General features: G+C 38.2%; 1 protein-coding gene across 6 annotated transcripts in view; it reads right to left on the bottom strand.

The window, feature by feature from the left end:
- Positions 1-242: 242 nt before the first annotated feature.
- The window catches only part of LOC133625223 (uncharacterized), a 67,152-nt gene continuing 52,884 nt past the window's right edge, over positions 243-14,510 (bottom strand). For 4 of the 6 annotated variants that reach the window (XM_061994026.1, XM_061994027.1, XM_061994028.1 and 1 more), the window contains 4 exons: positions 10,748-10,831; positions 9,099-9,222; positions 3,112-3,202; positions 243-2,056 (listed from right to left, as the gene is read on the bottom strand). In XM_061994026.1, the coding sequence (XP_061850010.1) occupies positions 1,982-2,056; positions 3,112-3,202; positions 9,099-9,222; positions 10,748-10,831 (374 nt within the window). In that variant the 3' untranslated portion in view covers positions 243-1,981. The other 2 variants (XM_061994030.1, XM_061994031.1) reach the window with 2 other exon arrangements.

The raw sequence follows: 14,510 nt of genomic DNA, 5'->3' as shown, positions 1-14,510 counted from the left end.
AGCTGTAAATGACCAGCTCTCTAGAAAACAGTATCATTTACTTTTTCAGGTTTTGTATTTAACAAAGACCAGGGATAGAACAGACAGAGTCTGAAGGAAGAAAGGAACCAGCAAGACAATGCACAAAATTGCAGGCAAGTGAAACAACCCCAAAACAAAGAACCTTTGAACTAAGTATCACTTTTTCCAGCAGAAGAAACAATGTAAATGACTGAAACAAATGTATACTTTATAAATGTTCATTTTTATTCAAAAATTATGGCATACACATTTACAGAGTCTCTTAAGCAGCATACTGAGTGAACCGTAAATCTTTACTGTAGCCTTTTCAACCTTGTAGGTTTGCTACTGAGGTGTTTGCTAGTTTTTTACTTCCTCTCAATACCTTTGTCTGCTTTGCTAAACTAACAGGCTTCCAAATAATTAACAAGTTTGCTAATGAACGACTCTAAACACAATAAAAATGAAGTAACGACTCATTTTTGAAACTAGGCAGAACCATGCTGCATACACGGGTAGTACTTATGCGTCACTAGGAAAGTAACATGTTTAGATGGATAAAGCTGATGTTATCCTCCATTCAAATGAACAAAGCCACAAATGTAGTCCTCATTAACAAGGAAGACACTAGGAAATGAGTAAGAACAGTGACACACATTGGGATTTAGGGACAACTAACAAATAGTTTTGGTGATGACTACAAAATCCCTATTTTCATTATTTTACTTGATATCAGTAATGTCCCATATTGTCAGCATTAAACAATTAATATAATCCCTCCAAAATAAAGGAAAAAAAAATTCTGAATATAAAATGCCTGAACATGTGGAGTAACATTCATATAGCTTCTGTGAGGACATACAGACAGTTATTGTCTCAGTAAGTACGATACTTGTAAGACTCTGCTTAAATCAGGTGAAGTAGTTCAGGAGTAACCCAATTTAAGCATGCCAGTAATATTTTGCAGGCAGGGAGATGGGGAGGGGCAGCTGGGAGGCAGAAGATGGCCAAAGCGCACTACATTCAACATGGTATTCCTTCACAGCAGTAGGCAGACCTCCCCAAGAAAAGTTAGTGGGCCTTTCTGTGGGAAGAGTGATGCAAACTACAGTCAAATGAACTTAATCCTGGCAGGACTCTACTGCACAGTGTGAGTGTTTAACAGCCCTGAAACATGAGGAGGCAGCCCTCCAGCACCAGCCCTTCCTCCCTGCCAAGGCTGCGTTGTAGGGTGAGCAGACAGCCTCCCTCACAGCACTCCCTCCCACCCTCATCTTCAAATCCATTTGCACCCCAAGATCTGCAGATTCACCACTAGTCAATGCTTTCAACTGATGGACTAAGTGCTAAGAGAAGTTGGAAACTATGATAATGAAGTCTTTCATTAACTGGACAAGGTGCTGGAAGTCTGGTGGATGGTGATCAAAGGTCAGCACATCCTGCCAGCCCCACTATAACGCTAACAGCCGTGACCCGACTGCCCCATAGGTAAGGCTGTTCCCCTGCAGCAGACAGGGCTGACTCCACTGCGATGCACGGCAGGTTACCCAGCCTCACTCTAGGCACAGGACAAACAAAGCTGACAGGAATGCAACTCTCTTGGTCCATTTCATTTTCCAATGAAGATTGAGAGAAGGAAGAGAGAGGTGGACTGAACAGGAGGCAACTTCCATCTCAGAACAAAGACTATCTAATCTCATAATTGAGTGTTATGTTGCAATTTGATTAATTCTATTTTACAGGAAATAAATTAATTCTTCATCCAATGTATTATCTAGACAGGAAATGTTATCAGTCACAGACAAAGCTATTAGTCTGCTATTACTCAAAACATTTGCTGATCTGTGCCATATAGCTAAGCCTCTGAGAGATAACTGTCACTAATTTCTAACTTAAAAAAAAAATCTCACTCAATAAGCCAGTTTTTGTTTATAACACGTTTTTATACCACAGTGTTAAAAGCATATGTGTTAAACACCTGTTACTCTATAAGTGATTTTAAATCAGGAACATTTTTAATCTGGAAATCCAACAGCATCTGTCCAAATGCTTTACCCTGTAAGAAAAAACATCAACAAAGCAACATTTCATTTTACCATCTTAATATACAATCTTTGCAAATTAAATTTCAAAAATAGTTTAATAGGTTATTTTTCCTGCATTCAGTGTCAGAATTCAGTTAAGTTTTCTGAGTATTTATGTCCACATACATCTTCATATAAATTTTGGGTGAGTTTTACCAAGCCTTCAATTGTGTGCTATCCAAAGTTACAGTTACCTTTTCCACTGATTGGCTTCTTAATATTGGTTTTCCCATTTGTGAATTCATATAATTAAGGAAAACTATGCTGTTGGCTTTTCAAGCATCTAAACCTAAATAGAGTAAATACTTTCATTTAACTCATTAGGTACCTAGTGCTAAAATCAATTTATTTGTGGTTCAGTTCTTCTCTCTGATTCATATATAGCATCATCTTATTTTGTGAACAGTCTTCTTGACTATGCTGAGATGATTTGGACACGCAAACATTTCTCAGCCTACAGTGGCAGACCCGTGCTTTGCTGTAGCCACAGGATTCCCACATTAAGGGATCTCATCTTCAGGTTTAGATATTTCAAATATTTAATATTCTAACTGTACACTTGCAAAAAATCAGATCCACATAATGTAGTCAATTGTTCTCTCTCAGATTTATATTAATCATCAGCATTTTAACTATATGAGTAACAAGCTAAGCCATAGGAGTTGTATGTACTAAGAAACAATCAGAATTGTCTAGTATACTCTTATTTTCCATCATGTGACAGTCTTTTTGAGAAGGTATTTTTGGTGGTGCATCTAAAAACCAGAAATTATTTGAAGACTCTCTTAATAGTGTTTCTTATTCACCAGATCTTTTCATCAAATAATCTAAATGAACTTTCTACTTCCCTATTTTGTTTTCAGACCTTAAAAAAATGAAGTAGATACTGTGTATTAGCAGGAAATTACAAGGAACTAGGGTAAAAACCAAAAGCTTACAGTTCCATCCCAAAATCTGGTTATAAAGACACTGTGTAATACACAGTTACAAAAAATATCTACATTAAAATCAATGCTTTGATACGTGCCTGTGGGTCACTTCTTAGAGATGCTATGCCTCCACCACCAAGGGAATTCTTCAGAACAAAATTTAATCCATGGATTCCTGGCAACTCATATCTGTAAAATAAAATCCACATGTTGTTTCTCACAAGATTTTTAAAGAAACACTTGTACAAAGCACCAAGATAAAGACAGTGTGCAAAAAACTTCATGTTTCTGATGGCATCCCCCACTGCTGAGTCGAGCCTAAAAGCTCATGAGGATTAACCCATGGCCTTCTCTGTCTTATTCCTTCCTCTAACTCCAACAGTCCTCTACAGTTTTAAAGTAGGACCATAAATTCATCATTTTCCTGTTCTCCAACTTCAATATTCATTAATTTCTGACGAGATCATTTCAAAAAAGAAAAGATAGAAAAAAATATTAAAGCTGATTTGGAATGCTCTGCAGGCAAGAGGTTCAAGATCATATAATCATTATGGTTGGAAAGACCTTTAAGATCCAATCACTAACCTAACACTGTGAGGCCCATCACTAAACTAAACCATATCCCTCAGCACCTCATCTATGTCTCCATTCTAAATGTCTCCAGGGATGGTGACTCCACCAACTCCCTGGGCAGCCCCCGTAGCAATGCTTAATAACCCTCTCAGTGAAAAAGTTCTTCTTAATGTTCAATCTAAACCTCCCCCAGTGCAATTAGAGCCCATTTCCTCTTGTCCTGTCATTCATTACTGGAGATGAGAGACTGACTCCCACCTCCCTTTCAGGTAGCTGTACAAAGTGATCATACCTCCTCTCAGTCTCCTCTTCTCTAGCCTAAACATCCCCAGCTCCCTCGTCAGACTTGTTCTCCAGATCCTTAACCAGCTTCAGTGCCCACCTCTGGACACACTCCAGCGCCTCACTGTCCTTGTAGTCAGGGGCCCAGAACTGGACACAGTATTCAAGGTGCAGCCTCACCAGCACTGAGTACGGGGGGACAATCACTTCCTTGGCCCTGCTATTCCTGATCCAGGCCAGGACACCATTGGCCTTCTTGGCCACCTGAGCACACTGCTGGCTCATGATCAGATGGCTGTTGACCAACACCTCTGGGTCCTTTCCCTCTGGGCAATCTTCCAGCCACTCTGCCCCAAGCCTGTAGCATTGCATAGGGTTGTTGTGGCCCAAATGCAGTACCAAAATATCAGACACAAACTCAGAGAACACAATGGGCAGGGGGAAGCATTTTTAATATTACAATCGCTTAACTCCTGGAACCCATTTTTGCCAGCAAATGGTGCCAGTTAATTGGGAAGGCATCCTCTTTATTACTGAGAAATAACTATCAGTCACTAGATGAAACTCTTACAACCAACTACAGAGCATTTAATAGCAAATGAAAATTAGAGTTACATTTCAATACATTTCTGGAGTTAGGTACTCTGTTCAGAAGAAAAAAAACCAAAACAACATTTTAGCACAATAGACCTATTTTTCTGTTCCATTACTACTGTAAGACTTTTTCCATTCTTGCTTTTATCTGGTGCAATTCCAATTTGGAAACTTTTGTAGAAGTTTGGCAAATGGCTCCATGGTTTCCTAACAAAGCGTTTCCAATTCTATAAATAGGTCTATAGCATATTTCCATTTGCCTCTCCTGGCAGATTTTCAGTATTTTTGTTTTCTTCTCTGTATTCTGATTTTGCTTTGGTTTTGCCTTCTACCAACACTTCCTTTGTCTAAGGGCTTGATGGCTTTCTGTTTTACCTTAGGAAAAGATTTCATCTGAACAACAGTAAGACATGAAGAGTAACAGAAAAACCATATCCAGTCCTTGCTCTGTCTCTGTGTGTTTGATGGCTGCAGTTTAAATCACACTTCCTCCAACACTGCCTATTTTTCTTTAGCCATCTATCTGATCTCAAGAGGGACAGAGAACTTCTGGAGAGAGTCCAGTGCAGGGCCACCAAGATGATCAGGGGACTGGAACATCTTTCATACGAGAAAAGGCTGCAGGAACTGGGGCTGTTTAGCCTGGAGAAGAGGAGACTGAGGGGAGACATTATTAACATCTACAAATATCTAAAGGGTGGTTGTCAGGAGGCTGGGACATCCCTTTTTTCTATAGTAGCTAGCAACAGGACAAGGGGTAATGGGATGAAGCTGGAACACAAAAAGTTCCACTTAAATGTAAGAAAAAAACTATTTCACTGTGAGGGTGAGGGAGCCCTGGCACAGGCTGCCCAGAGGGGTTGTGGAGTCTCCTTCCTTGGAGGTCTTCAAGACCCGCCTGGACATGTTCCTATGCGACCTGATCTAGGTGACCCTGCTTCTGCAGGGGGGTTGGACTGGATGATTTCTGGAGGTCCCTTCCAACCCCTGTCATTCTATGATTCTATGATCTTCATCTGTTTGTGACAGATTCTTCAAATCTGTCCTCCAAAATAGCTGGAATTTCTCACAGTGCTCTTGTACTACCATGGTTTGTTTGTTTGTTTTTTTTACTTTGAGGTTTATCCTTTTCACAATCCCTTTATGGCCATTGCTGACATTCACAGCTCTGTATGCCCTTTTACCTTGGGCAGATGACCCAAACCTTTTGTGGAAGAAGATATGATCAGCCTATGATTCTGCTGAGCAGCCTGGCAAACGCTTTAGTTCTTGTTAAGCTCTTGCAAGCAGTAGCCATGGAATGTCTGTGCCTGTCTGCCAGGCAAGGATTTTTCCCTGTTCCTTCTACTCGTTCATTACCACACCCTATTTTTGCATTAACATAGTTGCTATTAAGAAGAAAACTTATGTTAGCATTCTGATGACTTTCCTTGAGAACTAGCTGCCAGACAACATTGTCACATTTCAAGGTAAATCCATTGGGAAGGCAGGAAAATTTGATCAATCCAACAATGATCTTACTAAGCAACATGAATATGAAGAATAAAGCAAATTCCACAAGAAGTCATCTACATAATTGACTAAACCACCCAGCAGAATCAGAGAACCTCAGAATTTTCAACTAAAAATTGTCAATATAAATTACCAACAACCACATATCAGATGACTACAATGTAAATTTTAGCCCAAAAAAACTGTCAGAAACTTCCAGGCAGCAAACGATTTCACAACTGGCAGATGTCTCCACAAGAACTAGACTAGTGGAATATGCATTCCTGAAGCTAATACCTCAGCTCACAAACGTCATGACAATCAATCATTTAAACAAATCAGGAGAGAAACTGAAGAGCATATGAAAACAGAAGCAAATGACAAAAAGAGTGGAAGAATTGAATTTCACTTTCTGCAGTAATTCTGGGACAAAGGAGTATGTAACAGAGGCAACAGATCTTCATTTGGAAGATCCCAGAATGGCACATTCACTTCAAGCACCTAGAGGATTTATTTACAACACAATATTCCACCTAAATACTAGGATTATAAAATAATATACGAGGGCTGTATTTTCAGTATTTTAAGGCCTGTTTGAAGCATCTGAGCATACAAAATATTTTTGCACAGAATATATGCTCCCACAATAAAAAGATAAATCACTATAAGCATCATAAGAATTCTAAGGAGCAACAATATGACAAACAAAATGTTGCCAAGCATTTATTCACCATAATTAAACAATTTAATTAACTGAGATTTAAAAGGAAGAAAATATTACCTAATTGCACAATTCAATCGAAAGTTTTAAGAGCTGCTTTTAAAAAGCACAGAAAACAAATAAACCCTTCAAAGAATACTACAGCTGTGACAGACACCAATAACACAAAAATTCATTGGTCTAGCAGATCCCCTATGCTTATGCACAATGGGGTGCCTGCTTAACTACTTCCTTTAAAGTGCTGTCTGTGCATATTCAAAGAAGTCAGCTTTCCCAAGTTTCCTGCTAAAATGCAGGGTAATAATAATGGTACAAAAATTGGTTAGTGCATTTAAATCAAGAAAAAGCCAGAATTCCTCCCATCAGAGGAAAGCAGGAACTGAATCTATAGGCTAAAAGAGGTATTTGCATATGAGATATACTGTAAATAAGGTTTTTTTCATCCCTTGTAATATATACAAAATTATTAAAAAAAAAAGCCATCTAGAAACATCAGTATCTACGTTTCTTGTTCTTCATCTCTATATCCCATTAGAAGAAAGCAGCTGTCGTCATTTTTATTTCTGAGCATTAGAATGCTCTCAAAACAAAGATGATGAAACCAGCAAGCTCTCACAGGACAATTTAACTATCCTTAAATGACTGAACTAATATCACTGAATGAAAAGTTTCTTAGTCCGTATTTTAAGACTCTCAGATCTCAATTTATAACACCTTGTACATAAAAAGCCACACAGCTAACCTAGTACTGACACTAATGGGGGTAAAATGGCTAAAGGAAACTGCGATTAACTGTTAAGAATGTGCTCTACATAGTGGGGTAAGCAATTACCTAGGTTTCGGGGAACAGGGCAGGGAGTTGAAGGCCATCTTTTGTTACTACGTTACCTGAAAAATCTGGAAGTTTATGAGTTTTCAGTGTTCTCTGTCAAAAAGAATCCCACCTTTTCCATTCAGATCACCTATTTAATAGCCTTAGTAAACGAGAATGAAAGGCAACTGGCTGACCACCTCTGTTCTGTAGTGAGGGAAAGCTATGGTTGGTATGCCTTTAGTAGCAAAATGAATACATATTTTTTAACCACAAAATGAATATGTATTTTTTCACCTAGATTTTAAATAAAGAAAACGAAGGAAAAATGAAGGAGTAAGGTCACTCTTTTTATGACAGTTAAAACTAAAAATAAACAAGTAATTTAAAAAGTAAGTATACAATCTGAAGCACATGAGCATAATCCTTATAATCCTAAATATTTTCACAAAAGGATTTATTCTTTTCCCCCAGTAGTATTTCAATTCACTCACAGAGCTCCATTATCACATCATTAAAGGAAGCCAAACTCACGAACAGATAATCTAATTAATGAAACTAAATTGGCTTCATCCAGACACAGCAGATTTCAACTTTTATTTATGAACAAAAACAGCATTAGGGAACCACAATGAATCGACTTCTAGAAGTATCATTAGGAGGCATGCCATCTTTTATTTCTTCCCTTCTCTTCCCTGTTTCGTAGAAAATTCAATTACATTTCTTTATATCAGAATTTATTCGATACACAGACTTGTTAGCACTTATGAAACAGTGGGCAAGATCTGCACTGAGCCACTTAGGAAGACAAAGAACAGCACTTACAACTCAAAGAGCAGTACTTAAATTAACTCCAAGCACACTCTGAGCTTTTAGCTGCCACCTTTCTGACTTAAATTTTCTGAACATGCAAAAAGACAACAGTTTATCTGTATTTTGATAAAATAAACTTGCTGTGTTTTTTTTTTTTTTCCCTTTAGAGTTCTGGCTTGGTGCATGTGGTGAAAAAGTGGGTGAGGAGGTACTTAAAGGAATACTTCCTATAAAGTGAGTGAACTTAATAAAAATTAAAATGTTTTGCCAAGATAGTTATAGGATGAAGCATGTTTCTGATGAGAGATCAGGCACGTTTGGGCTCCAGTCTATACTGACTGTACACATCTCTTCCAAGTAGTGTTTTAAGGACTTCAGACACCCAGTTCTGAAGATCTGAGGCTTGAGAAGCTTCCGCTACTTAGGCTCCTGCAATCCAAACAGTTCAAAACCACTGAAAAGATAAATTTCCCAAAGAACACTTTACTTCTATTCTACAGAGAGATTCTGTACTGGAACAAACCAAAGAAATAGCCCCAACGCTAATGTGCTAATTCACATTATTTAAATACCATCACTAAACCAACTCACTGCCTTTGTCCAGCTTCAGGAGATGCCTAAGTTCATGGCCTTTTTCAGTCACTATTGCTCAAGTTGTTATTTAAAAAAGCAAGGGAAGATACATAAAAATATCAAAGACAATACACTTTGGTCTGCAATATTAATGTTAACATATTTGAAGTTCTTAATACCATCATGTATCTACAATACAACTGTGGACTGAGCAGCAAGCTACTCACCTTGTTACTAGTCCTTCTTTGGGTTTTTCTTGCTCTAAAAGGTGCTGGAAGTAGTTCTCCAAGGCTTGGGCAGTTAAAGTTTTCTTTAGGTATGGATAGTAGAGGGGATGCCGCGCTACCACACCTGTTGGGTATAACTGGTGTTAGTTGGAACAGGGGTATTAAAACCAATTTGTATTTATCCTTTCAAAACTGATTTGAGATTCTCCTCTTAACTCAAACTGTACACATGGATCCTCTTTAATGAGCTCCTAAATAAAAAATAATAGTATGACAGCTTTCCTTTTGTCACTAGAGAGGTAGCTGGAGTTTGACATGAAGGAATGCTCCCAGATTCAGTGACCATTGGCCATTCTCTGGATGTAAACCATCCCTGCCTCTGAAAGACATCTAAAGAACAACATCACAACAAACATCCCACAGACGGTCCCTTTCCCCTAGATGGTCTGCCAGACTTACACAAGTAATCACAATTGGCAAGGTCAATTACGAGTGAGTGAAGGTTTGCCTCCTTCCTTGCACAAGATCCTGATGTAAATGTGAGAAGTCACAATTATGTTTTTATTGCTGTAAATATACTTTTTGTAAGCCTCAAGTAACTTCATGTTGTAGTTGATGTTCCACAGCAAGATCAGGAAAGTAGATTTGTGTCACAGCGATCTTTTTATCTGTGGACTTCAAAGCTAATTTTATCTTCGAGGTCAAGTTTGTTGTTGTTATTGTTGTTCCTTAATAAAGCAGTGCTGTCTTTGTATCTGAGGAAGTCTCTAATCTATGCATCATTCATGACTTGGCAACGCTACATTGTAACAGTTGCCAACCATGGGGAAAGGAAAAAATGAAAATTAGAAAAAGTCCACATTCCTTCATCCTTGATCCCCACAAAGTTTCACAAACAGTAGCAAGAAAACTGCATTTCTAAGTAAAAGTGAACAAAATTAATCCATTTTAGTGTGACAGCTAATAGCAAATCAAATCCCAAACGCACCTTTAAGTCATATTGAGCTTTGAACACCACACGCTCTCATCTTCCAACAAGTAAGAGAGCCAATTGTTGCATGCAGAAGTAAGGAATAGAAGGAATTATTACACAATGCAAGAAGCAGCATAATCAACGTAAAGAGACTGCACACTGAAATATACCACTGGATTAACAATAACATTTAAAAAAACCTGTCTTACATGCAAGAACAGCTCTGGTACTTCCTAACACTGTCAACATTTTAGCTGTATACAACTTCAAAAATTAATGTATGGAAATATTATACATGATTAGGTAACCAAGAAATATATTACAAAACACGTACACACGAAGGGGTAGCAATTGATGTGTAAAGGAAACCTTAAAAAAGCATTTCTTAACTTCACGGAGCTCAACTTTGATCCCTGAACAAAGGCATTTCTTGGTAGTATGACACAAAAGTATTTTTTTCAGTACCTCAGATTTCAATAGGTGCTAAACAGAGAACTATAGATACTTAATCAGCAAAACTCTTTGTTCCTACAGATTTTGGAGTTTTTTCAGTACAGAGACAATTGAAAAAAAAGAACTGAGTCATGTAAGGGTTTTAAAAAACAATTAAGAAGAGCACCTGATACATAACTCTTAACTGAAAAACTGACATCGTTCCAGAAAACAAGAAAAATACCTATGTTGGCAGAGTTGCCTTTGTCTCCACTTCTAGTGTAGGCCAGATCTTCTAAGCGGTAAGTATGTGGACCACTCGGCAGATCTACACAACACAAAACCAAACACATTTTAATGATGGCTACAATAGCACGTTTTGAAGAACTGTCTTTTTTAAAGTGTATACTTTCTGCATTATTTGTAGAGCTCCTGGAAACATTTCCAAAGCTTTCTTCCCATATGAACAACTCCAAACAAAATCAATCCCTCCTTCTCCCAAATCCCTTTTACTTTTTTACAGCCCACTGCTGTGCTAGGCATCCCCTCTTCCACCACCCTTGAAAAGCAGTATCTCTGAAGGAGGCATAGCAGCTACTTGTCATTTCTTAATTGGCTGACAACTTTTATCCCCTTAACACAGAGATCTCTCTGCTTCTAGTGCAGATGCTAATGTCCTGATAATTTTGTAACATCTCTTTATCCTGATGACTGCAAAAAGCAACCACACTTTAAAATATCTTTTCAAGATGACTGCCTCCTACACCCATACACACTGTTATAAGTCACTTAAGCAGATGCACAGAAGAAATCCAAGATATCTTTTTCAAAGTACTAATTTTGTAAAACTCTTTATTACATATTAAGAGATCATAAATTACCAGAAACAAATGCTCTACAGGAAGCCAATCTTCATTTTTTAACTTGTCAGTGTCTGGGCATTGGCCTTTCAAGCCTTTAGGAACACAAAAGATAGCTGTGCTTCACTGAACAAAGTTCATATTAAGTACAATTTCTACCTATTTACATTATCAAAAAAAGCAAACCCAGTCCTGTCCAAATCCAGAAATTCGGTCTTATAGAGTACACACAGTTTCTAAGTGAGGTCTGACAGCTAAGTTACACAGCACAGGCCTCTCATAATCATAGATTACTAAGAGTAGTAGGCTGTCATCATCAAGGTTCTGCTCCCCAAAGCTTACTTTGCCACTGAGCTTTAGTTATTTGCTGACAGTAGCACAATACTGAAACTTATATGACAAAATTGGTCATATCCCAGTTTTTAGACAGTGAGACTCTAATAATTTCCAGGCAGTTTTGCTTCTATTTTAACTTCCCTATAGCTACACCAGCTCTCCCGGCATCCCTGGCTTTTCAGTCTCAGCAGCCTCAACAGCCTCAACTATGCTCCTGACTCACAGAATACATTTCACCCCTCAGTTGCCCTCTTCTCTGTCCCCTTCCTGTCCTTTTCTCCTTCTACTGACAAGTGGCAGCCCTTTCCGCTCTGCTCCTTGGACACCAGCAGAGGGAACATGCAGAGCAGGGAAGTGACATCCTTCTGCCTTTGCTTTCTGTGTCAGCTTCAGGGCAGGAGCTGCTGGTGGCAGCCACAGAAAGCAAAAGGCAAATGTCCACATTTTTTTTATTTTGTAAAACACCACGTAACTGAGCCCTGGGCACATGCTTGTCTTGGAAAATTCTACTCTAATGTGGAAAAAACAACCTGTCAGATTTAAAGGAAGTGAAGAAAGGGTCTTGAACACCAATTCCGTTGGCAAACTTCACCTTGCCAGACACAATGAAATCTGAAAATGAATCAGTCTCATTTCTGTATTGTTATAAGGCTTCTGCTGAAGACATCAAACTATTGTGCCATTTTTAATGGTTTTGTTTCTAATTTCAGGGAGTAAAAGGCTCACTACTGAATGATGTTATGCTCTAAATGCTGGCCAAAGACAGAATGTATTAAGTAGTGGTAACTGTACTGATTTAAATTCACCCTCAAGATACAAATTAATGTTTATTAATTTTAAACTGTACTTAAAACCAAAATGATCACTGTGGTAAGTTCAAGCATGATTTAAATTAAAGTGCACCTACCTTTAAGGCATGGGTAGATGTGTACTCTGTGAACTGTGTCAGGGTGATCAGGTAATCCCAGCTTTACCCAAATCATCCCCACCTTCAACTCCTTCCTCCTCATGGAGGACTCCCAACTTCTCAAGACAAGAGACAGGTTGAACTAAAGAGCTTTAGAAAAGCTGGGTGAGAAAGAAACCATGTCCAGATCTTACTGGCTGCAGTTTTCCCTGTCCCTATCAGAAAGGGAGGCTGCAAGTCTATGTCAGTGGCAGCTGGACAGATCACAAAAGTTAATTTGAGTATGGCGTGGGAGTTACTGTTGATGACAAAAATGCCTTACTACAGCATGACACATAATTTGTAGAGTGTATCTTAGTTCACAGTACTTATTTGGTTGAAACAGATCAGGCAACACTTAAAGAGTAGCTTTGCTGGTACATCCGAGCAGCAGTAACAGGGAAAACAGTAATGAACAACTAGGAGCTGACTGCAGCAACCCTTCTACTGGCACAGCTGGAACACAAAGAGGACATCTGTTCACATCCCCCCAAAAAAACGTATCAGTGTTAAACTGCCTTAACTAAGACCTGAAGTTTTATAACATATCAGGCCACTGTCAAAGACGAGCTTAAACAGTGGTGGTGGTGTAGTGCAGCACAATGGTTCTTGATTGGTAGTAAGTCACAGTAGAACAAAATGTCAAATGGCAGAAGCATATGATAAAAGAGTCAACACAGTAGGTTTATTCTGAGCTTCATGCTCACTGTCTTTTCCATATTCACTCCCATAGAAGTTGCAAGCAGAAATGTGCCATGAAACTTGGCAGAAAATGTTAAAGGGTGTATTGAGAGAGGATCTGAGAGTCCAGCTAAAGCTCATTTCTCCTTTGGACAAGACTACCATGCTCCACATGCCACAGACATCACTATATTTTTCATAATTTAATACAGAATTGAGGAAAAAAATGTAGTGCTTCTTCAAAGGGTGAAGTATAACAATGTTTAAATTGTATAAGCTGCAGCAATCTTTCCTCCATCAGACATTTTACACAGACAGTCTTTGACAGTTTCTCTTTAAACAAAACCAGTTCAAGACAGTATTCTGGTATTCTCATTTATTATTACCCTAATTGATTTATCGTTCATGATCTGTTTATCTGGAAATTGTTTTCATTTAATAAAAATCTTAAACAAATGTACAAAAGAATTCCTTTCAAAGATAGGGCAAATGGTAAATTCAAATTCCACCCCCCCCCAGAACCGTATCTAGTAGCATTTTTGAAATCCATTTTTACATATTTCTCTTATCTATTTCAAGACAACTAACAGTCCCTCACACTTGAGATAACCATGAAACTAGGAAAAATACTTCTCTTTCACTAAATGGTGACAGAAAACGTTTTAGCAGAAGTTACTCCTTTTACAGTCTAATCCATTTGTCTATTTCTCATCCATGCTGTCCATGCATTACGCCACAGAAGTAGGTAAGTATTTAGTCACATACAGAAAACATTTATATTTACAACTAAGGGCAAAAGTTTAGAGATCATTCTCAGAGGAAACAAACACAGGAGCTCTGCTGTCCCTCAAAAGTGGTGTTTTGCTTTAATAAAGCCTGAAGAATTCAGTACTTAAATGCTCATGTCAGGCACCTCAGAAAGTTTTCTCAAATGTTAAGAAAGCAACAAGGAGTATAATAGCTTTTTGTTTCTCCAATATTTAGCATTGTAGCCACATTGATAAATACTAGGACCTTTGCTAACTCCTTTATTACACAGAATAATGACTTCCTACTCCTTAACTTGTCCAGTCTGATGGTGTGAATCAATACCTGGGAACTCCCAGGTATCAGAGAGATTAAGGTGTGACATTAGATTTGCAACAGATATAAGAGCTGAAAACATACTTAAGAGAGTTTATCTT

The sequence above is a fragment of the Colius striatus genome, chromosome 3 (genome assembly GCF_028858725.1).
Source record: "Colius striatus isolate bColStr4 chromosome 3, bColStr4.1.hap1, whole genome shotgun sequence".
NCBI classification, from domain to species: Eukaryota; Metazoa; Chordata; class Aves; order Coliiformes; family Coliidae; genus Colius; species Colius striatus.
This window is presented reverse-complemented; position numbering and strand designations above follow the sequence as displayed.